General features: G+C 41.9%; 1 protein-coding gene across 1 annotated transcript in view; it reads right to left on the bottom strand.

Annotated features, from left to right (window-relative positions):
• Positions 1–482: 482 nt before the first annotated feature.
• The window catches only part of LOC116390583 (copine-8-like), a 65,336-nt gene continuing 41,021 nt past the window's right edge, over positions 483–24,797 (bottom strand). Inside the window, exons 9-20 of the mRNA XM_031860419.1 lie at positions 23,852–23,956; positions 22,802–22,843; positions 21,822–21,897; positions 19,154–19,210; positions 18,733–18,794; positions 18,406–18,452; positions 16,421–16,602; positions 12,774–12,901; positions 10,076–10,178; positions 8,921–8,978; positions 8,186–8,259; positions 483–7,260 (exon numbers count right to left, since the gene is read on the bottom strand). Coding sequence (XP_031716279.1) covers positions 7,048–7,260; positions 8,186–8,259; positions 8,921–8,978; positions 10,076–10,178; positions 12,774–12,901; positions 16,421–16,602; positions 18,406–18,452; positions 18,733–18,794; positions 19,154–19,210; positions 21,822–21,897; positions 22,802–22,843; positions 23,852–23,956 — 1,147 coding nt within the window. The 3' untranslated portion in view covers positions 483–7,047. The remainder of the gene's footprint in view (positions 7,261–8,185; positions 8,260–8,920; positions 8,979–10,075; positions 10,179–12,773; positions 12,902–16,420; positions 16,603–18,405; positions 18,453–18,732; positions 18,795–19,153; positions 19,211–21,821; positions 21,898–22,801; positions 22,844–23,851; positions 23,957–24,797) is intronic.

The raw sequence follows: 24,797 nt of genomic DNA, 5'->3' as shown, positions 1-24,797 counted from the left end.
TTAATGAACTCAAACCAAAAAATCCATGGGAGTTTAAATGCAGACCCGTTTTTATTAGTTGCTAAAACATTGAGATTTCGTACGTACAAAGTTTTCACCAACAGTCAAGAAATACTTTTAAACGGAAGCCAGTTTACTCCCCTGCATGTTGTTGCTCTCTACAGCAGCCGGAGGTAATTAAATGCTTTACCTGGCAGAGTTTATTACGTGTGCCTTCCTGTTATTCAAATCAAATCAAAAGCATGCACTAGTGATGTGCACCAGTTTGTTCTTCAGAGAACCTGAAAGTAGTATTAAAAACACAGCTTTTACACACCTCCTCCATTACTGTGTATGTAGTGTGTTACAATGGTGCGTGGAGAGGAACTTTGACCTGTGTTTGGTATTTATTATTTTGGTCTTTTTGTGTAAAATAATAACCAGCCTTATCTACCGAGGCGGCAAAAGAAGACGCTAGATTTTTTCCTCGAAATTCAGGCAAAAGGGAGGCTGATTTCTCAGCCAGGTTTGGAGGAGTGTTTGGAATAGGACAGCCTGTCACCCCGTCATAATGCAGTAGATCTTGAGATGCTCACTTTAAAAGGTGCAATGGTGTGAAGTACATCTATTCCAGTGCGCTGGCGCTGTTTGAACCGATTTTACTGGCATCGTCATCCAGGACAGGTGTCTATCAACACGGAGAGCATCTCTGAGAAGAGGATTTTTGTCGGTAAACGCACTAAAATGTTAAAGATAGGCACCAAAAAAATCCTTATTGGCCAAAAATGGGTTTTAGTTGAGGGTCTTTTTTATAGTGTCTTGACATTCTGAGGATCCAGTGATCAACCAAAAACAACACAAACAAGTTTGATATGAATATTTATTTAAAGACTTCAATTCTTACAGAAATAGTCATTTTAAATCAATCTTTCGTGGCTTTCATATTTCCTATTAGAACAGTAAAACCTGTGCTGTCTTACAATAACCCCAAGAACTGATATTTAGTACATATTATTCATCGATGGACAAATCGTTTTTGATTAGTGTAATCACAAGCATCATGCAGAAGCCGTGAATCACTTTTTTTGAGGGCTGATGAAAACTGGATTCATGAATTTGGGGGTTTCAGTTTATGATGAAATCCAGATCGGTAGTAACTTTAAAGACGGCTGTTTATAGCTGGGCAACATTATTCTCAGCTCAACGATTCTGTGTCTTTGTTGAGAGCGAGACAGCCCAGTTTTTGTGTTTTTCCCGTTCGGATCACTCTCCCTCTTATTCACATCACTTCAACCACTGGGTTTGAGAGAACAATGCTGTGACATGACGTCTGATGAGTGGCTGTGCATCAGCATACCAAAAAAAAAAGTCTTCAAAAGAAACATCTGAAGGCATTGCACAATTTCAAAATTGACGAGTGAGACTTTTAAGGCAAAAAAGTTGTCTAAAATTAACACGTAATGATGTCATATTACAATTATTTTTGAAACCCACTGATGCATCTCTGTTAGAAAAGAAATCTACGCATGCAAACTTAATGCATGCTATCAAAAAATAATAAAAACAGAGTAAAACAGGATATTCATCACGAGCATTCGATTAAACCACTTTGTTAATATCGTAAAGGTACAGTAAACCACTTTCATGTTGAGTGCGTGAAGGTTACGTGGCCGTTCGTGTGGCCCGGCATGCTGACACGACGCCTCCTCGGCAGAGTGACACGGATGCAACGATGAGCGGTGGGAGGCAGCGAGGTGTAAGCCGACTTCATTAAAGCTTGTTTGTCCACCTATGGCACAGGGTTGTTGTTGTTTTTCCCCGCCTTGTAGTCTCCTACACAATAAATGCTTTTGATTGTCACTCCTACGCTGACGCAGAGGAACAGTGATTTCACACATCGCAGCCGCATGTGACAAAAAAAAAAACCCCTTATGGGTTTATGTTAAGACTCCCAACTCCACCGGGCTTCTGTGCAAACTGTATGTTCTATTCCTCGTGCTGAGGGAAAGAGAAGCTCTACATGCTGTCACATATTCATACTGCACAGCAGAGAATAATATCGGTCCTCTGGTCGTATGATGTGGCTGAGCTTCTCAATCCCTTATGGGGCCGATCTTTTTGTAATTGTTTTTTCGAATCAAAAAATCAATTGACCGTTTGTTAAACCTCTACCCGGATCAGTGATTGTCCAAAAGCAAAAGCAGGAGCCAAAGTGTGTAAAATGTAGAAATGTGTAGATGGTTTGTCTATTGGTTCTGCTATCGTTACCTTGTCTAGTTAACCAGCTGACAGCTGACAGTAGCAATTGATCACTATCATCAACTAACTTCATTAGGTTTTGGGGTCACAAGTTACGGTTACATTTGAGGAAGTTCACGCTCAAACAACTCCAACAATATTCCTCGAGATAACGACACATCGGTTAGCCTCTAGGATGAGGACGGATTTTAAACGTTATTCTTGTTAAATTGATGAAATTATACTGTTTGAAGTACGTAAGCTTAGCAGCCAAACACGGGTGTGTTAGAACCAAATAACTGATTCTACACTTTTCCTTATCTTAGTATCTTATTAGCGTTAACTAGCTCTACACCGCAATACAAGAAAAATACTGTTTCTTTATTTTCATGTTGAGTAAATTTAACTTTTAACTGTTCGCTTTAGTCTTCTGATGGTATATCATGGCTGTCAGCCTGACATTGCATATTCAAGACCATATAACTTTAGCTTAATTCGCTACAGGTAAAGCTAATTAGCACCTACAGCTGATGATAGCTTCTAGAGACAGCTGTCAAAATCGATGGTTAGCAGGAAAAAATGAAAAGCGTGACAGCCTAAAGGAGGATGAAGATTAGCCAACGGTCAACCGGTTTCAATATCGTTAATCGTCGTTATCTCGGGTTAAGGATGTTGTGTTTTCGGTCACATTTGGCAACGTGACAAGTGTTTCAACTGTTTTTTCATGCTGCACTTTGTACAAACAATCTTAAACATCTGGATCCAGATCCAGATTTTAGAGTTCTGAACAGTTTCTATCATCAAAAGAAAAAACTTTTAGCTTGTAAGGGATTGCACAGTCTTGGCGAGAATTTTGGTTTCAAAATAATCCGTTTGGAGTTGCCTCCAAGAACTTGAAACAGAATACAACGTCACATCCTGGACCTAAAAATGTGGTCACAGGACATAAGAAGTTGAGAGACTCTGCTTTTAAAGCTGTTAATACTCACGCTGTAAATGTCACGTTTGTGAAACCACTGTTTCTCTGAGAAAACAAGCACAAAAAAAACCCTTAATCTTCACTCAACCCTGGCCTTGTTATGTAAGTGTCATGCATGTTTCATATACAAATACATGTACTGGATGTACAGCGTATACGAGAGTGTGGGTGTGAGATGAAGTTGACATCGTGTCGTGATATATAAATGAAAGGCCCTGCCTTGTGTTTCAGGAGGAGAGTCACAGAACGTTCCTGCCTGATCTGGTCTGATCCGGCTCAGTCTGATGCTGCTCCAGTCCAATACCAGACCTGAGACCAGTGCTACATTGTGCAATCCGCCATCAAACAACAACACTGAAGAGTACAAAATCTACCAGAACACCCGTCCCCACACTGAGGGACCCTATTCAGTTAAACTGAACAACCAGCTTTTTCAGAATGAGTTTCGGGCCAACGATGAGACACTACACTTAAAGGGATAGTTCGTATTGTTTGAAGTAGGGTTGTATTAGGTGCTTATCCAAAGTCAGCGTATCAAATACAGTAGATGCCGGTCGTCACGGCCCCAGTTTGGAGAAACAGGCGGTAAAGCGATGCACTGCTGTGAATGGAGGGCAGCAGCAAAATGTATTTTAGACACCTTTAATAAAAACAATACAGTGTAAACTGCTCATAGAGAAAACAGTGATCAACCGCTTTATATGAATCGAAAAGCTTGGGACAGAATCAAACCTGTGCAAATGTTAAATAATTTGCTTTTAGTTATCAATTCATCCACTTACAACGTTCGTTTTGGGTCTTTTTTTCATACATGGGACATTTTTTTTAAAACTATGACGCTAATTGTGTTATTGTGTGACACAATGAGTTAATAACACACAGAAAATAAAATCGAGGCAGCTGTGGGCCAGCAGCTAAAATGACTGATTTTGTCAATGGAGTCTTTGAAGAGAGCATATATAACGGCTTCAGTTCTCCGTCATAAAGGGCTGTCTTCGTGCATGGAAAGTAATCTAGTTATAATTTTAGATTTTTTAAGTGGCTAAACTACATTGTTGCTTCTTCCCCCGTCCACAGCGGTACATTTCTTTGCTCCTGTGCTGGTCCTCTCGTCTGTTTCTCTAAACTGCGGGCGCGTCGTTCGCCTCGTACAGCCCCACTTCAAAACATCTGAAACTTTCCCTTTAACAATGTGTCAGATTTGGCAGGTAAATGTTGCTACGTGGTGTACTTGATCACCGGGTCTACTGTTAAACATTATTATCCAACCATTAGCTTATAAAAAATACAGGCCTGTCGTTCATGATTTAAATATGAATAACTTATGTATAAACATGAATAAGGCCTGTTAGTCATGATTTAAATATGATTACAGGCCTCAGTATAAAATGTAATACTTATATCAGCAGTCAAGAAGCAGCATTACATATACAGTATATTGTCCAATACACAAAAAAGGCAAAAATTTGTACAGTGTATAAATATCTGAGAAATGTTTTACAAGCAGTTTATAAGTAGATATCTTAATGAAGCATCATCAGCCAAGAAGTATAAGATGATTTTGAGGCGTAAGTTTAGAAAAATGATGTAAACCTTCTCTCACATTGATTCCTTGACTGAATAGGGCCCGAAAAAGTTTGCAGTAAAGAGAGTCAAATGTATGATCGCTGTTCTTCACACATTTAGTTAAAAAGGGGCCTGTGGTTTTCTGGCAGGAAATGGTTTGTGCTTTTCTTAAAGTCACACTGTAAAGTTTTCATGTACACGCTAATGGGCAAAACAGCAGCAAGGTTGCGTTTGAGTTTCGCCCCAAAACTTGGCTAAAAGTGGCAGTGCAAGGACCTGTTTTGGATTTGAGTATTTCCCCCGTTTTTAAAGGATAACTTCCCCCGAACAACTAGGTTTTGAATATCAAACACTCAACACCTGTAGACTCTGGAACGTTTGCGGTCTGCTCTCTTGCAGAAGACATTTACAATGGATTCCAGTGGAGGTTAAAAAACGTCAAATATACTGTTTTGCAGCCAAACTACATAATGTAGCTCCACTTGACGGACGTAAACAGCTTCCATTTGTTGATAACATAGTTAGCTGTGTTGAACTTTTATCTTTTTTTCCCCGCCATGAACTGGGTCGATATTATCCTAATAATCAGACTACATGTTGTTTTCACTTTATCATTTAATAAACGTTGCTGAACAGTGATTGGTACTGTAGATGGAAGTTTGTGGCATTAAGTCTTCCCGACTAAACCAGTGAGAAGAGCACCGACAAAACAAAAACAGAAATCTCAGAAAGCCGTTGTGGAAACAGGAACACAAGAATCCATTATAAGTGTTGTGAATCTAAGCTGAGACCTTCAGGAGGAGAGTTTGATACTGAAAACATTGTTTTGTTTTCTGGTGACTGTTCCTTTAAGGAGGTGATTAGCGACATGCTACTGAACTAAACCGTCGGGGATTATAACAGATTTTAGTTGCAACATTGTTGGACAACATGGAACTACAACAGAAACAACTCAGTCAAAGTTCCTACTTTGATCCATAAGGGTCGCTGCTAAAATAAAAGCAGCTTTGCATTTTGGTTGGTCGGCTAACTGTTTCCTGTGCACATATTCACAGTGTGTTGCTAACACAAAGGTGTGAGTCACCTGATCTCACAGCTACCGAAGTCCTTTAATTCTCAACCTACAGTTCGGCAAATATTTCATGATGTGAGAAAAAAAACTGGGAACCCTACAGACTGACACGCCGACATGTTGTTATTTAAAACACCTTTTTTTTTTTGGCAATACTAAACAAAGTGAGAGGTAGAGAGACGTAAAAAAAAAACTTCTGAAGAACAATGTTGTTCCATGGAAATAAAAAGAAGACGTAACTTAACACACAGTCAGGTTCGGTAGTAAGAAGTGTGTTTTTGACTTCTGGGCTTGGAGATCCACATTTCCAGAGCCCATGGTGGACACGGTGCCCGTGAATGCTATCTGACTAAAGAGTAAGGCTGCTTCAAGTACCTGCTGCATTTGATTTGACCCGACTTCTCAGGGAGCACAGCTTCCATCGTCAAGACCGGTGGACGGAGCAGAAGGTAGGAGGAGTGTGGGAAGATATCAGGCGACGGGTTTGTTCTTAATGGAACATGGCAGTGGTGGTGATGGTGAGTGGGGGGGGTGTTGTGTGTGATGGACAAAGCCCTGAGTGCAGGACAACAGTGCATGCTTCTCTTAAAACTAGCACATGCTCCATTTATGAAAAAAAACTAAAACATACACACTCTGTAATGAAGAATGTGGCACCAGGGCCTAAAACGCTTTTGTACAAAGTCACAACTTCCAGGTTCTGCGGCCGAAAAATAGGAATCTGAAAGGTTTTCACATTGATTGGTATAAATTTCCTCCTGAAAAAAATGCTCCAGTCCAGTCCTCAATTTTGTAAACATTTGAATATTGAGAGACATGATTTTGTGAAAGATAGAGGAAGTGGAAATAGAAATAGCAAATGATCAATCAGTGTTTCAATCTGACAGCTTCATGTAGTCTGTTTCCTCTCCCGTCCACGCGTCCTGGTGGAGGTAGATCTCGGACCCTTCCCCACCACGACCCTTTAAAACCCCCAACCTTCATCCGCTACGGAAAAAAGGTCCCTTCCTCTAAAAAGTGGAACCCACTCTGGGTTATCCACATCATGGCCCTCGGCTCACGGTCAAATGTTCCCGACAGAGAGAGAGAGAGCGGGCGAGGTCCGCCGTGTGCTCAAAAGCTTCCAGTGAAGAGTAGGAAGAAGAAGAAGCAGAGAGATGAGAGTAGACCAGCAGTGTCGGCCGGCCCGGCGTCAAAAGCGAGGCCTCCGCCTTTAGATTCGGCTTACCCGTCTGCAGAGGAGCGGGTGGAGAGCCGGTGGAGGACAGGGGGTGTAAGGAGGAGGCAAGGGGCCGGGTTTGATCCCTCGGGTCCTCATGTAGGACAGGAACTGGTCCGGGATTTCGGCGAGCACCTCCTTAGCCAAGCGAGCCATGCTGAGGATGTGGTTCCCCCGTCGGTCAATGTAGTCTCTGAAAGGAACGAACTGTGGAGAGGAGAGGAAAGGAAACGAGGTGAGGAGAGGAAAACCATGAGAGGAGATAAGGGAAGGAGAGAAAACAGAGTGAGGAGAGGAGAGGGAAAAAGAGGAGGAGATGAGGAGAGGAGATGAAACCATGAGAGGAGATAAGGGAAGGAGAGAAAAACAGAGTGAGGAGAGGAGAGGGAAAAAGAGGAGGAGATGAAACCATGAGAGGAGAGGAAACAAGGAGAGGACAAAAGGAGACAAGAAGCATAAGGTGAGGTAGAGAGAGGAAAAAAGAAGAGCAAACAAGGAAAGGAGAGAAAACAGAGTGAGGAGAGGAAAAAAGATGAGGAGAGAACAAGAAACAAGGTGAGGAGAGGAAACAAGGAGAGGAGATAAGGAGACAATAGGACACAAGGTGAGGAGAGGAGAGGAAACAAGCAGAGGAGAGGAAACAGGAAGTGGAGAGGAGAGGAAACCAGAGCAGAGATAATTAAAGGAGAGGAAACAAGATAAGAAGAGGAGAAGAAACCAGGAGGAGACAAGGCGAGGAGAGGAGAGAAGAGGAAACAAGGAAAGGTGAGGAGAGGAGAAGCAACAAGGATATGTGGGGACAGGATAGGAAATGAGGAAAAGAGGAGAGTAGAGGAAACAGAGAGAGGAGAGGAGACAAAGAGTCAGAGGAGGAGAGGATATAGTTGGATAGAATTTCAGAAAAGTGAGTGAAAAGGACACAGAGGAGAAGGTTGGATGTGGTTCAGCGGAGCGAGACAGCGGGAGGAATATAGAAACATGACCGACTGAGAACAAGAGCACAGCAGAGGGTCAAGCACGTTGACCTTTTTCCCATTAATCATAAATCCCACATTTCTCTGAAGACTTTCTGCTGAGCTCACAGCCTCACAGCCTCTCGGCCGTGTGTCTTCTCTGTGAAAACACTCCGTACCTGAACGATGTCCCTCTCGGCGTATCGTCCTTGGGATGAGATCCTCTCCTCGTCCCCGTCCAGCTCGATCATTTCTGGGGAGGGAAAGCACACCGGTCACGCCCTGTCGAGGGGGGGGGGGGACGACTCGATCCACGCCGAGCAAACACGACACGCACTTTAGTGTGTTTTAATCCGCCGGAGCCATTACCATGCCACTGGGTTACATTTCCTCGGAGTGTTGGTAATGCCAAACGTGGCATGAGTACACAGGGCTGTGCACAAAGAGGATGGAACATGCTAGAATATGTGTAAGCAAGAGCCAACCATGTGCACCACGGGGAACGTCATGCACACTGACTTCATAAGCGTGACAGGAGTCAAAAGTTTTTGTTTTTTTTATACAGAGGTACTGCTCCGTGAATTGTAAACACGACAAAAACAGGAGCGAGGTGAGAGAAACATGGCCGTCGTCAGATGAAAAAAAGACTTCCACTTAACCTCAGGGTCAGAGAAGGAGGAGGAAGGAAGAAGAAGAAGAGGAGGAAGGAAATTAAGGGGAAGGAGAACGAGAGGAGAGAAGAAAAGAAGAGCCGCACAAGGAAGGGCTGAGCCATGTGGGAGGCGAGATAGGAAGTAGAATGAAGTCAAAGGATTACTGCATGCAAATAAACACACATGCATGTAGAGCACACACACACACGCACACACATGCACACACACACACACACACATGCACGTGATCACTCTGCTTACCGTCAAATTCCGCTGGTCCGACCCCGACTATTATAATTGACATGGGCAGAGACGCAGCCTGTTACGGGTGGAAGGAGACACAAAAATGGCTCATCAAAGGCGGGAGGGAAGGAAGCCGCGTTCTTTGTTTTCACCACTCGCTATCTGAAACGCCGCAGGCTGTCGGTGAAATGCCCCTGCCAATTACTGACTGTAAGCTAACAGGCCCATAAATAAAGGAAGCTCAATGGCAGAATTCAACACCATTGTTAAGACAGTCCAAATCCATCTGGCCTCTGAAGCCGGTTTCATAAAGCCTCTCATCCGGACGGAGTTTTTTCTCATTTCATGCATCTACAACTTTGTCTAAATCTCCCAAAGCTTCACGGCTTCAGAAATGACTCCCATTTACATCTTCCTCTGCCCCTGAGCTGCAGCCGAACATCCGCCCGGCGCCGCAATAATGTTTATTAAATCCTAGCCGAGTGGGACGACAGAGTACAGTTCAAGTGATGAATGAATGTTTTAGTGTTTCATAACTTCCCTTGGTTATTAGATGAACACCCCCCAAATTGCTTGAGATATGAAGGGGGCATGGATCCTCTGTCGGCCAGTAAATAATTACTCCTGAATCTTACTTTACAATAACATTACATCACATGGAGGCGTGGGGGAGGGCTGTGTGATGAAGGGCCACGAGAGCACTGAGGCTCCAAATATATGAAAAAAATCGTTACACATCACGTCTGATCACTCTAATTAGAAAGCATAGTTATTAGAGCTGAACGTAGCGGGGGGTGACCGGTTTCGACCCCTCACTCCCCTTATTAGTGAAGATGAGCGAAAGGGAGAGAGGGAGGCACTAAAAAGTGAAGGACAGCTTTTCATTTCCTCCCTCTCATACGGTATGTGCATTGGTGTTTTAGACTTCATTAGAGGCTTAATCACAACTGGACCTCTGGGGCTCCTCACACGCTTTACAGTGAATTAACGGAGGAGATGTGAGCACACGGTACACGGACTGCTGCTGCACGTGAAGCCTTGATATGCATTCGTTAAAACCATGTCAAAAAAATAAATAATAAAAAATGCCTTTGCAACTCAAATTCTTACCAATAAGAGCTTGGACAATACAAACATACAGTACATAGATTGAGTCTAAATCTGGTACTGTACATTGACTATGGACTCCTTCGTCTGCGCCATGTCCGTGATCACGCCATCAGAGATGATGAGCAGGATGAAGTACTGTGAGCCGTCCGTCACTGCTGACGCATACCTGGCATGAAGAGAGAGGGGGGGGGAGGCTGGGTGTCAACGGTCAAATAGGCACAATTAGAGAGCAGAGGCTCTTCTTTTAGCATTATATTCAAATTAAAGGGGATATAGACTTCTCTTTTCTGCTAACATCGTCCTCTTTATTCATTTAGGAAAGGGCACTCCGTTGATTCAACACATCACGACCAATTAACTGTTGGCACCGAGTACAACTCAACCTTTGAAACTTAGTATAATGTCTTCTGTGTCTCTGGAGGAGCTTTTTTTTTAAGTCTGAGAAGACTCTGAAGATGTTGTCCCAGGAGGAACAGAAAGCCTGAGTTAATAACTGCAGGCACAGAGTTTACAGACACGCAAGGAGGGTATATGGGAAAAAAAGGGTTGCATTATGGGAAGTGTAGGATCCAGTGTTTGACACAAACTCTGGAGTACAAGTGAGGACATCATTCTTTATTTCTGTCTGTGTCACTCAAGTCCGCCAACTTTATGGAGGTACGAAATGAACTCGCTGGAGTTTACGCCCGTCTCAAACCACCGTCATTGCTGCTGCAGTTTAGATATTAGAGAGTGTCCCGTGTGAGGATATTACCCCTCAGAGATCACTAAAACATTGGGGACAAAATGGTCCAATTACTGCGTAGAGTATTGGAAAAATGATTTTGAGATTAAAGTCTAAATGTCAAGAATACAGTCAAACTTTCAGTTTTAGTGCCAAACTTAAGAGAAAGTAATTCAGAGGAGGAAGTTTTATTTAATTTCTTGATTAAGTCGAGTTAAAAAACCTGTTCAGGTAGAAAGTAAAAATGTTGAGAAAGAAATCGAAATACTGTTCGAGAATGAAGTCGAACAACTGTCGAACTATACTGAAATTTCGACTTCATTCTCAAAATTAAAAATAAATTTCTATTTAATTTTTGTCCTCATGCCTGACCTTAATACTCTTTAATAAATCACAGTATCGGTGCTGTGTCATGTAACATGTCAAATTTGTGATAATTAAGATTTTTGGTATTTAAAGCATTAAGTACATAGCCATGTGTGTGTGTGTGTCTTTTGATGTTAAATAATCAAGAGCTGTTTTTATAACCTTTATTTAAACGGGATGTATTAACGAGTGAATCATGATTCTTTGGTCTATTTTTCAGCTCTGAACTAACACTTATAGCAGTTTTATGTTACATATAAACCAGAGTTGAATGTTTGAAGGGACGTCACAGGACAATGTTTTGAGAGTGCATGTTAAATAACACAATCAGACAAATAGGAATCTGACGTGACTTGGTGTCACTTTTTTTCTTTTAGTGATGTCTTCCTGGCTTTTAGTCAAACGCTCCAGAGAAGTGAGCGCTGAACAATGCAGCTATTCTCAGGTCGAGTGGGCGGACGGAGAAGGAGAGCGAGAGAGATGGGATTTGAAAAAGCCAGAGATGAAAGTGGGAAAAGCGCTTGTTACAGTCAGTCTCGAGGATCATGACACGAGATCCTGTGATAGTGAACGTCAGATGGAGGCCGGAAAATTCTCAACACGTCACTCTTTATCAGGGCTTATCAGTGTAAACGGAGAAAGTGCTTCTAAAAGTTGAAGGTAGTATCTACCAGAAGTGTCTATTATTTGTTTTAAATATTTAAAACAGTGGAAGAGCGGCTTATTTTTATTCGTTGCTCCAATAAAAATGTAACTGCAATCTAAGGCCCACGTGTCTCTTGCTAATGGACTTTTTTAATAGTGAAGCTCTGGTTTCTACTTGTGCCTACGAGGATTCATTAACTGTTTATTTGTGAAGCGGTGGGAGGTGAGACATTTACTGTTACTCACAGCACCGTCTCTTCTACTGGGTATTTTATTTTCTGGTTTCCTTGGTGCCTGGTCCTGCAACTTAAGGCAGCAGATCAATCATCCTGCAGACTGCTCACCCTCTAAAACACTGTCATGTCCAAACCACCACTGAAAAACAGTGAACGTGTTGTGTGGTGATTGGATCGCTCAAATCCCCGTGGAGAGTTTGGTCAGAACTCTGGGCTCAGTTCCTTTATTTAAAACGCTGTATGGTGTATTTAACTTGAGATGATGGGATACACAGAATACAACAATATAGGAATATCTATAGAGATACGTACTATTCCTTTAATAAACATATTGCTTTACAGCTGTTATTAGTGTCTATTTATCTCATTGTTCTAACTCACATGCTGCCTCTATAAACATTAACATAGGAAAGAAAATGAAATGAACATAATAATAATGATAGTCACTATTTCTACTCTCTCTCCACGCTGTTAGCGAGCTGGTCTTATTGTGCTTTGTTGCTAGGCAGGATTCAGATGGCCTCTTTAAACCGCAGTGTGTAGTGATTCCTCTTGAAGAGACAGAGTTATTAGCACATTTATTTTAATCCCACTCCCTTTGTGTCACGGATGGCTGTCCAGCAGCCCCCCCCCCACACACACCACACACACACACACACACACACACACGACTGAGATTCCACCATAGACGATTTGATCTTACGTGGATTTCCTCGGTAGAACTGTAAATGAAGCGGTGGCATTGTACTCCCATGTTCCTGGTGGATGGCTGTGATTATAGTGGACCTACCTGGCCACGTGGTTAATAACGGGGGAGAAGTGGGTGGGTCCGTAGAGACGCACAGATTTCAGACTCTGGTAATAGGCCTCCATCACCCCCTCGATACCGCTGCAGTACGGGTTCTGTGGATTGCCGTTCTGCACAAAACCAGAAAGACAAAACAAAGACTGTAAATGAGTGCAGTAGAGGATAACTGAACTGCAGATGAATGCAGGAGACCTTGGGCTGTCCCGATTTTTTGAGTTATTTTGTGGTAAACTCCGACTTTGACAAGATAGCTGAGAGGAGCCATAACTCTTTATGACTTTGTCCTCATGGCGGCTCATGCGTGACTAAACTAGCGGGACGACACCGTGCTGCTTTTGATGTGTGGATTCACCTTCCTTCTACCAGTACTGTAATAAAACACATCAATTTAAGACAATGGAGATTACAAATGCCACTAATCATTCTGTTTTTCGTATAATTTAAAAATTAAGATATTTCATATGCAAAGTGTCCTTGGACGTTCTTCGTACCCCATGATGTGACATAAATTCACGACGGCTATTTTAAGGTATGTATATTCATGGCGGATGTGTCAGCTTTGTCTATTAATCCCTGTGTCAGTAGAAACTCTGTTGAATCAGGGATAATATTTCCATAAAATGTCTTTTTGCAGCTGCTGCAACACAATTGTGCCGAGTCAGGAGAGCTTTTGGTCTTTATTAATCTCACTTTGTACTTTTTTCTTATGTATCGAGGCATGAGGTATGAGGTTGTCTATGAGTTTGATTGCACTTTAATGTCATTTCTGGAACTCTAAAATAGCAAAAATGTACAAAGGTTACTCATTTGTTTTTCTTCTTCAGGATGATGCTGTTCTCCTGCTTTAGGTGTTCTCTACACGCCACCGGCTAACAGTTAGTTTACATACAGCGAGTAACCGTCATTGATTTAATGTCAGCCAGCTAATGTGTTGAAAAATGTGTCAAATATATTCAAGGGCAATTAGAATAACTCGCTTACATCCCGTCTCTGTGGGACCGACTGTACGCGCATTTTAACGCTATGCATCAAAGTTAACATGAAATTGAACATACTTTGTTTTGATATTCAGAGACAGTGTGGCTGAAAGGAATAATAACAACACCATCACGCTGAAGGAGGAGGGGAACAAAAAGTATTTGTATATTTTATATCCCTTCATGGGGAAAAAGGCTGATATGGAATTACATTTTTTTTTTCAAAACAGGCATGGCTTTGCTGCAAATTGCAGCATAACAGGATTACATGCATACTCAGAGACATCAAAATTGGCCACCCGAGGGCCAAAATATCAATAATATTCCAACACTATCAAAACATCTTACCTGGTATATGAGGCACTAGAGGGTCGCGGGCCCTTGAGGACGTTAAATCCAATCTCACATCTAACACATTACTGTGGGGAAATGTCGGGAGTTTAATTCTCCTTTTACAGTGTTTTGGTAGAGAATATCCTGAGGCGAGACATTTCACAGTTTTAACGCTGATTGAGGAACGGATACCAGCAGAGGCCTTTTCGGTAACAGGCATCGTGGTGGGATACAATTAGTGTTTTAACAGAGGTTACAAGAGGACAAAACATGGGGCTGATTTGTCTTAGTTTGTCTCACAGAAGCTCATCCACTGGCTTCAATCCTTGTTTTAAATGGTCACTTTGGTATTTTTCAACCTGGACCATATTATCCATGTTTAACATGTTTCATGGACCATAACTTTTAACATTGGTCCAGTATTTAGCGAGAGCACTGCAGAGTTCAGCCGCGAAACATATTGTGATGTAATCGCTCGGAGCAACTCCTCGACATCAATGTACGTCCACGAAAAGTGTTTGTTTGTGCAACTGACAGGCTCAGATTGTTATTTCAAGTGTCTGACAACATTATGGAAAGGACCTTAAAGAGAAATAAAAAGGTTTTCTTTCCCCTTTTCATTTGATCCGGTCTGCGTGTTTGCTCGGAGAAGTCTCTTTCTAAAATCTCTCTCTCGAACTCTCACTCCAGTTTCTACCGTCTCGGCAACACAATAAAAAAACGAGCGGAAAAGTTAAGAAAAATGATGTGTTCTTTCTCTGTAGGGTCCCTTCTACAATGTTGCCAGACACTCTGAGCCTGTCGGTGGCAAAGACGAGCACTTTTAGTGGACGTACTTTGGCGATTACATTGCAGACCGTTTGGCTGCTGCCATCTGCACACCAGCGCTCTCCCTCAATACTGGACCAATTAAATAAAAATGATCTGCATTAGTCAATTAGACACAGAAACATGTTACCCTTGAAGATGTTGAACCAAAGTTGTTGCAGTGTTCTTGTCCCTCTGCAGCCTCAGTATTAAAATTGATGTCTGGCTGACTGGGTTTAAAATATCAAAAAGAAACTCTCAAAGAAGCAAACAATACATTATTTAAGCTACCCATATGTTTTGTGCTTTTTTTTTTTTAATGATCTCAGTATGAAACCATCTTGACTCTCACTCTGCTTGGTTGCCCATGAGCACGAACAGCGCACTTGAGAATCCTTTGTTTTGTAAATGGAGCTTGCATAATCCCGTCGCAGTCAGTGGTGGCTTTCTCCCACTGCGGCTGCACAGCTGCAGCCGTCCTCTTTAAGAGTTGACTGAGTTAAATCCTTAATGGTTAGATTAATGCATATGCGCCTGGTTTTCGATGTTTGGCGCCATCGGGGAGGCTGTTACCCAACGCTGAGCAGCTGTAATGGCTGTAAACGCCTCTGGAGCAAACATCTGGAAGTGACAGTAGACCAGAGAGAGGATTGGGTGGCTGAGGAGTGGTCAGGACGTCTAGAGCCCCGAAGTGCTTGACATTGGCAGAGTGATGTAGACAGACGGATGGATGGATGGATGGATGGACGGACGGATAAAACGATGCATGGTTTAATATTGAGAGTGGCTGAACAGAGAACACAGCTAATCCAGATCCCTAATACATACTGTGCGCATGATTTCCATATGTTAGAATAATCAAAAGATTGTCATACCGTGCTATAATTTCCATAAAGAAAATTAAACTGTCTCTGTCACTTCGGTAAGGCTTAAACTGACATTTTTTACATAATAGATAGATTTGGTGTATTTACAGCCAAAACGAACCCGCTCATCTGGCTTCCATCACCGCAGTGTGCGCAGGCTGGTTGGCTGAATTTTGGCAATGTGTTGAACAGAAGCATTCACACCTGCCAATAAACTGTCGCCTGTAATCGGACATGTGTGTATAATAGTGCCTGGTTGCATGCTCTGTGTTTTCTGTGTACTTTTAGAGTTTTTTTTCCACATTGTTCTAGTTCTAGTACATGCGCAAGTTGCAAAAGCTCTCACTGAGACGGACAAGCGTGTTTATATACTACAAGTCCTAATCTTAATGTTTGAAATTGGCACCACACATTTCACATGAGCCCTATGGCTTTATGTCACAAAGAAATACTATTGAATTGATTGCCATGAAATTTCGTACAGAAATTAATTTTTCTGACAAAATAAATCCAAATAACTTCGATAATCCTTTGACTTTTCTTTTAGTAAACACGGCAAGTCAAAGTTTTCAATTATCCATTCACAAGGTGTGAACCTACAGTATACTCGGATGATGGAAATGATGGGAGAAGGTTGTTTCCTCACCAGGGCAAACTCGTGCGAGACCCGCCCATCTGGGGGAAGCTTGGCGCCGAAGCCGAGTGCAGGAAACATCTTGTCGCTGTCGTAGTCCTGGATGATCTCTCCGACGGCCCGCAGCGCCATGGCGTAGTCGTTGAGGTGGTATGGGCTCATGTAGTGGAGCGAGGTGGGCTGGGACGGGTTGCCTGGGACCCGAATGGTTCAACACAATAACACACACATCAGCATCAAACTGTAATTATGCCTGCTGCCCCCTGGGCCGTGACTCATATTAAAATAAAAAAATAAATAAGGGAGTGGGTGGAAGGGGGTTCAAATGCAGAGTTTAGTGATAGTTACACAAACATTTCTCCAAGGCACAGCTGCACTGGAGGCTGAAAATGATCCCGAATGGTTGCCTCAAACCACAGCGGGTAGTGTGAAGAAGAGGAACCACAATTTATTCTGCATAGCTGAGTTACATGAAACCGCTGCTGCAGTTTAGCGACTACACAAATAAGATGATGAGCAACAGTGACCTGCTGACCACCCAAGAACTTCTATCCCACCGTCAGAAGTGAATGAAATCAGTCAACGTGATATTACTGTGATACTGAAATGATGCAGGATCAAGAACTCTTTCTTCTCCATTAGCAAGAAGAAGAATCTTCAAATCCAAACTACAAACAAGGAATGGCAAAAATGGTCAAAACAAAAGTCTGTCTTGTCTCATTTTTTTGGGAAATAACAACAAATAAAGATAAATACATGAGAGTAAATCCAATAACTGTAACCACAATAATGACATTAAAGGATAAGGTGTCTGAACCCATTCTTCCATTCGGTCTTCAGTTCTTTCTGAAGACCGAATAAATGTTTTTATCTAACGAATTATTCTGCTTCAATCCATATTTGTTGGCGTTAAGCCTTTCAAAAACACCATAAACTACATTCATACGACCACAATAATCCTCGTTTTTAGGGCGATGATGATGTCATATGATGACAGACATCCGAGGCTTCATTCGAAAAGTAAAACAATGACATTTGGTTCCACAAGAGCTCCCGTGTTCATCATAATGAAGGAACATGTTCAATGGTGTGGCTACTAAATGTGGTCTAAATAGTTTTCTGAACAACAATGGAGCTCAATAGCACTGAGGAATAAGATTTATCATGTTTAGGTTACAAAGATAATATTTGTTATAGGATATAAATTCATTGTGTTTTTTTTTGTTTGATATTCTTATTCTATAATGATGAGGCCTTGTCTTTTAATACGAATATGAATGAATGTGTACGAGCTTGTTGGATGCAATATTATAAAAGAAAGAAAGAATCTGTCATATTCTGACACAACGTATTAGTCGTTTTGAAAACAATTCTGCATATTGCCAACAAAAAACAGAAATAATGTAATTATACGCATAATATCAGTTATTTCAGCCATTCTCAAGGATGTGGAAAACTGATTTGATGGCAGTAAAGAAAGCCACCCATTCCTCCTGTGACATAATAATGTGTCCAAAATTGTATTACATATATTAACTTAGTACATTATGTCTCACGAAAATGAGAACATCACTCATCAGTGACAAAGTCTCCTGCGCTGGATTGCTCGTTGTGTTTGTTTGTCATTAAATTGTTGTCAATGACAAATGTACAGCAGTCTAACTGAGGGGCTTCATGAACACACAATTGGAAATGTAATTTGAAAGATGTGGGAGTAATGAGTTTCCCTCTACACCGAGGAGCAAATTGTACGAGTTGTGTTTAAAGAAAACTTCAAAATGAGCTCTTCAGAAGTTGCAAGTAATAGATAATGTTCACATAACTTTCCAACTTTTCAACTGTTTTGCCTTTTTTTTTTTGGTCATTAGAATAAGCCAATTAAAACTGACTGATAAGGAATCACTAAAGAGTTCACATCAAATAAAGATTGGAGTATTAACCACCAAAGTACACTTACGGGACTTCATTGATAACGGCAAAAGCTTTCAAACACTTACCATTTGATGCCGTGAAATCAATTGCCACTGTGAAGTTAATCTGAGTCCTACAAGAGAAAACAAATCACATGAGGGGTAACGGGGAACCATCAATCATGCTAGATTATACCACAGCATGTTTCAAAGCACACAGCAGCGAGCAATTAAGCAGCGGGTTATCGGCAGCTGTCACTCCTAATATTGGAGCTGTGATAAAAAAAAAAAAAGAATGCGGTGCGGTAATCCTCTCGGTGTGCAGAGTGAAGTCTACTCAACATTGAAAGTGTCTCTGGGTTTAATGATGAGAGTGATGCTGGTGCGTCATCTCCTCATTTATTGTGAACTCACCCGCCTCGGATGTAGTCCAGGAAGGAGAGCTCAGTGTCCACGAGGCAGGACAGGAGGGTGACCTGCCAGTCAGGAAACAGACAATAATCATGTGTTCACTGTGAACAGTGTCTGTTCATGTAGCACCATGTAATGGGCATCATTTTTGACATTTTGTGCTGGTAAAGATAGGTTCAACATGCGGTCATGCGGACCAAACCTGATCTTGCTTAAAATTTAAATTTCTCAGTGTTGCGTTGTTAGGATGAAAGACAATGAGGCATAAACGTGTAAATAAAGCCAAATAGCTGCTGTGACAGGTATTTCAGTTAAAACCTGAACCCACATAGGTTAAATCTACAAATGAATCATCATGAACTATTAATGGTAATCTGGAGCATGGGTATAAAGTGAAACACATCAATGAAAGCTGTCGACTCACCGATCCTGAGTTTTGGTACTTTTTCTTCTTCTTTCCTTTTTTCTTTGGATTGAGAACCTGTGGAGAAAACAGAAGCTTTTATACAACTTTGTTTAATTTCCGTGTTCACATTGTTTGAGTTCACTAGCCACTGCTTCCAAAAGAAGTCAGAATAAATGTATCAGAAGCTTTGAACATCTCTGTGAAAGAGAAGGGAGCGTCCCTACTCGTCTCTATGGATCATTTTATTCTTTATACTGTGAGTCAGGGTCACAGGGATATTGTTTTTAGGGCGGCACGATTTGGGCCTGCCTGTCTTTTCGTCCTACAACTTTAACCCTTTCACGGTTTGTTTTCAGTTCATTTAAAAGGTAGTTGTAACCTTTTTGGTCGCCTAAAAATGTTTCCTTCGGTTGTACTTAGCTCCACCCTCTCGTCTCACTTCTGGTTGCAAAAGAAACAAGATGGCGACGGACAAAAAGCTGAACTCGAGGCTTCAAAACGGCAGTCCGCTTCTTACATAAAGTCTACGGTGGAACGACGTGATAACTCCTCAAAAGTAAAACCAAAACATCTCAATAGCCGGCTGGTGGTTGGCTGTTACTTTTGGAAGCCAAAAATCGTGATCACAATTAAAATATGATTAATTGTGCAGCCCAAATTGTTTGTTCTATTTCAAGCTATTGCACTCTTTTCTCACTCGACATGAGTGCTCCACTGAGGCTTCTTGCACTTTGCCTAAATTTGAAGCTACCAGAGCAAAATTAGCTGGGCGATGTCTCAGGACTCTCCTTTCTCCTCCGACTGTCTGCACCTCAGACGTGTGAAAAGGTCGACAGACGGAAAAAAAAACACTTCATGGAGATTAAAACGAAATGAACGTTTAAGAGTCAAGAAGAGGTGGAAGGAGTCTGGATAAAATCCAGCCGAATTGAAAGGTGACACGAGTGTGACGATGTTGATATCACATGTTGCGTCACACGTGTGGAGGCAGAAGGCCCGGCTCCTCCTGCTCCTCTGCGCTAAGTGATTCAGGTTGTGCTTCATAAGCACCTCTCACTGAATCTTGACCTTCAGTGAGTAATGGTTTGCTCACATGCAGCTGGTGTGGAAGTTAATTGGACCGGGTCAGTGAACCGCACTGAGCTTTAGAAGAAGACACAGAAGACGGTCTTTTGAGGAACCGCTGGTGGCGTCTATTCAACTCAAGGACACAGCATCCTGTGAATAATCACACAAGTCGATGTAGAACTGCTGATGTGTTACTCCATGTCAGTGTGTACCGACTGGAAATATAGACCGGAACGGCAGGTTGAACAAGCAAGCCTGCATTTCTGCATTTTACTACTGTATTTTATTTATTATTATTTATTACACTGCTTTTTAATGTTTCAATGAATGTCCTTAATTGTTTTTAAATCTCCTTTTCTTTTGCCTTATGTTTTGATGCTTTTAATGGTTTTATGTGAAGCACTTTGAATTACCGTGTTGTTGAAATGTGCTTTACAAATAAACTTGCCTTGCCTTCAGAATCAATATCAAAACTGCAGATTAAGTATGAGGTAGGGGGGACAGAGCACTAGCTCATCTTGAGGAAGGATCTGGAATAAGTTGGCCGTGCTCAAGCACTAAATTAATGTTGAATCAGTCAATTTTGAATAACCAGGTCAAGGTAATGTGACATGGTTGATTTCAATAAGCAAAGTATGAGTCCATGCATGCATTTGTCCAGTTTTAGTCAAGATATATGCTGTCCACATCCGCCTCGAGAGACACAAGGCAAGAGGAGAATTTATGTTCACATTATAGTGGAAAACAAAATCAATTTCTTTCCTGACGGCTCCTCCGTTACGTTGTATGTCTTTGGGGTATTTTTCTGACCTTGGTCCTGTGCTCATGTGCAGTATGTGTGGGCAGCACTACGACAAACGCTCAAAACTTTGAACACAAGCTGAGCTGACCTTTGTGAGCTCAGCCTGGTGCCGTATGGTAGTACTTGTGCTGGAGGGAACCCACGCTGAGGACATTTTCCCCACCGGGTTAACAAACCAGTGTTACAGATAACCTGTACACCCGACGATTTACAAGAGCGCCTGTCCACCGCCTGCAACATGAGGTGAAGTCTGACTCCTGCTACTCTGCTGCTGCACGGAGCAACTTTCACTGTGTAATTGTGGCGTCTCTCCTCCGACTTAAAAGTTTTTTTGCATATCGCGGGCGCTGATACGCAAAAAATGAAAAAACTGGGTTTTATTTCTATTAAAAATATAAAGCCCAAACACTGTGTAACACCGACTACAGCGGCAAGCCTCTTGTGCTGTAACTTAACATTGAGGAGAGTTTAATGTATGTTTTTTAATCTTCCAGACCAAGATAATAATAAATGATCATATATTAACATGGCTACGGCTGAGCTGGTGGCTAGCAGCTAACAGTGCTAACAATGGCAGTGTAACAATGTAATCGTTGTAATGAGTGCAGAGCACAGTGCCGATCCCCCGAGTTAACTACTTTTCCTCACTGGCTAACTACTCCATGTCCCTGGTCCTCACTTAGTCAAAGGGCTGGCTGAGGGTTAAGACTTGGTTTTATGGTTATGCTTTGTATGAGGTAAGGGAAAGGACTAGAGGATAATAAATCCTCACTAGTATGGAAGTACAAGTGTGTGTGTATGTGTGAAGAGCATCACCTCATAGATGTGGAACTGTGACTGGCTTCTGGACATTTCTCTGTAGCTGGTGCTGAAGTCGCCAATAAAGTCATGGCTGTAAATAAGAAAAAGAAAAGAAACACACATACAGTCAAATTTCATCCCAACTGAAAAAACAACATGTTCTGTATTATAATGAGAAGCACTGTAGAGAATAAAAATAAAAGCCCATAATAACAAGAATCAAAGAACCCATAATAACAGTAAAAATGTTTGCTGGAGATTCAGATTTGATTCAGTTCTCTGTGTATTGATTCATCGAATGTGTGTTCACAATATCAACGCACAGGAGGAATCCATATCACGAACAAGCTCCTTGGATACCGGAGGTGTGCAGCAACCAATTTCCTAATTTCATGGAGATAATCAGCACGGTTGTAATCAGGGGCCAGAAATATGTTTAAAAAACGCCCTTGAAGTGTCAGAAAAACTGTGAAATTAGCTCAAAGACGAGGCGAACTGTGCTCCTGAACACTGGGAATGCACTTGCTTCAAAAGATAAACAGTTAGTCTGTCAAGAGACCGTTCAAGCAGTATTAATAGTTAATGTGTATCTAAAGCAGTAGGGAGTGTTGTCACATGAAGAGCTCTGCAGGGACCTTGTTCTACAGTATCTGCTCTGAAGAGGCTGCATCAGGACAAACATATTGGAGAGAGACTTTAATCCAAAATGCCGCTCCGTACTTTGAATATATGCTTTTGCATTTTTGGCAGTTTTTTTTCTGTCATCAGGCGAAACATCGTTATGTCTTAGAATGGCAATGTAGGATTATAAAGAAATAATAAAGTAATTACTACATACTCTGCTCCAGGGCCTTGTTGCAAATATATGTTGTGTTTATTCCACAGCGGGAGGCAATAAAGTGATGCCACTGTTCAGATGGACGGAGCATCGTAACATACAGAGCAGTACGGACATTAAGTGTAACGGGACAAAAGAAAGAGATTGTTCCGCTCACCCTCCGTCTCTGTCCCAGTCGTACACCTCCACCTTAATGCTCCTGCAGGGAAAGAGAAGAGGGATGAGGGGAAGGGGAGGAGAATCCCATTAAAAAACTAATTAGCACTACTGATTTACAGCCTTTCTGCTTAAAAAGATGGTAGCTGGTCCGTGGAAGGCTTGGGGGGCAGAAAGTGGACAAGCCTACATAACGCAGAGAGGTAATTTATCAGTATACCCTGGTGTAGCTCCGGCAAATAAAAAAAGAATTTTGAAAAGATAGAAAATAAATAAGAAGTAGGAAGCGCTCCACCCCCGAGGCTGCCCAGTCCTCCGAATCTGTATTGGAATGAAATAACCAACGAGTCTTATGACGCTGTTAGTGAAGGTATCGATGGGAAATATGACCTGCGAGTGTTTATGGCATCAGAGGAATGAAGCCGGGTGTTAGATCACAGGTCAAAAATACTGTAACTCAAACTTCGGCTGACGTGAGGCATCCATGTTTGTCCCTGTTAATATGGGCTCTGTGCTCTTTCAGGGTAAAAATTAGGAACCGAGCGGAATCGGTTGAGCTGAAACAAGATAAATTTCTATATCAACAGAAAACCAGATTTCTGTTGAGGAAGCTTTATATTAGCTAAATTTAGCAACCTAAAACCTTGTTACAAACACAGGACGGTGCTACTCTCAGTGTGCTTTTTAAGTAGTTAACTACTTTAACTTTTCACTGCTAGATTGAAGCACCACGTCGCCTGAGCCAGTTTGTCCTACTGAAAGGTGTCAGCACTTGTTAGTGTAACATTTGGAAATGTTGAGTAGCTGAAGGAAGTAAACACTGTAGTTCTTATCTTTTCAGCAGTGTACTCTTTATCTAACAGGTGGAATGCTTGGTATGCAACATTACATTTCTACAGAAATAGTGAAACAAAGAAGTTCTGCTAGTTCTAGTTGTATGTCAAGTATAGGTCAAGTATTTATAAATCAAACTCCCTCTTTTTCTTGTATTTATTCTACAGAAGTCTTTGAGTCTAGCTGTAAACATGGTCAGTGGGTTCATCTACTGTACCTGTCGTAGTCTCCGTTACACAGCGCCCTGACAGGAATTTTAAAAGCCTGCCACACGGGATCCAGAGTGTTCTTCACCACCTCTGTTTTGTGGCAGATGGTGTACCTGAGAGAGAAACACACAGAGCTGTTAACAGAGGACACATTTGCCTTAAAAGTCCAACTGAAATCACATTAAGGGATTCCTTTTTGTAGTCAAAAATTATGTATTGTTAAAGTTTCTTATCATTAAAAGGACAAAAAATGGTATTTGGGTAAATATCAGAAAAGCTCCTTTTCGTATCAGATGGCTGGTTTCCATCTCCATCTTAACAGTGCAGCTATGTATGCTGCACCACACAAAAACTACTTTAAGGTTAAACAAAACAACCCTGTGTGCACCTCCTCTCTCTGTTACTTCACGAGGCCCGGTCTTTGGCTGAAATAACAGCTTCCTGTTCTTTTCTGTGCGACACCTCGTCCGGCTCTTTGTAACCGCAGCGTGCTGCTGTTACGCCCTGCGGCTGAACATTTAGGCTGCATCAGTAAATACCCAGCTGCACAAAAAGAGAATGTGTGTCTCCACCAAGACGCTGAAGTTGACTTAAATAAAAAGCCTCTGCGGGGCAAAGAGAGTGCGACCTCCACACACGTTTTTCACTTAACTCCATCTTATCCGTCCTTTCCTCCCTTTACGTTCCTCTTTGTCAACTCTGTCCTATTATCTCTGCTCATCCCTCTTTCTGCTGCTTTGTCCCATTAACGTCTGGACGGGGAAAGTCTCGGCATACAGCACCGAGGATTATGTAACATCACATAGGCAGTTTAGACCCTATAATATCCTCTGTATGGGAGCTTTTTGGAGCATGATAAATCACTCTCAGAGTCTCTATGCATTTCAGGCATGTTTACTTGCTGTGCGTGTGTGTGTGTGTGTGTGTGTGTGTGTGTGTGTGTGTGTGTGTGTG

The sequence above is a fragment of the Anarrhichthys ocellatus genome, unplaced genomic scaffold (assembly GCF_004355925.1).
Source record: "Anarrhichthys ocellatus isolate YVR2014 unplaced genomic scaffold, GSC_Weel_1.0 scaffold2, whole genome shotgun sequence".
NCBI lineage: Eukaryota > Metazoa > Chordata > Actinopteri > Perciformes > Anarhichadidae > Anarrhichthys > Anarrhichthys ocellatus.
Note: the sequence above shows the minus strand (reverse complement) of the source record. Positions and strands in the feature narration are given on the sequence as shown.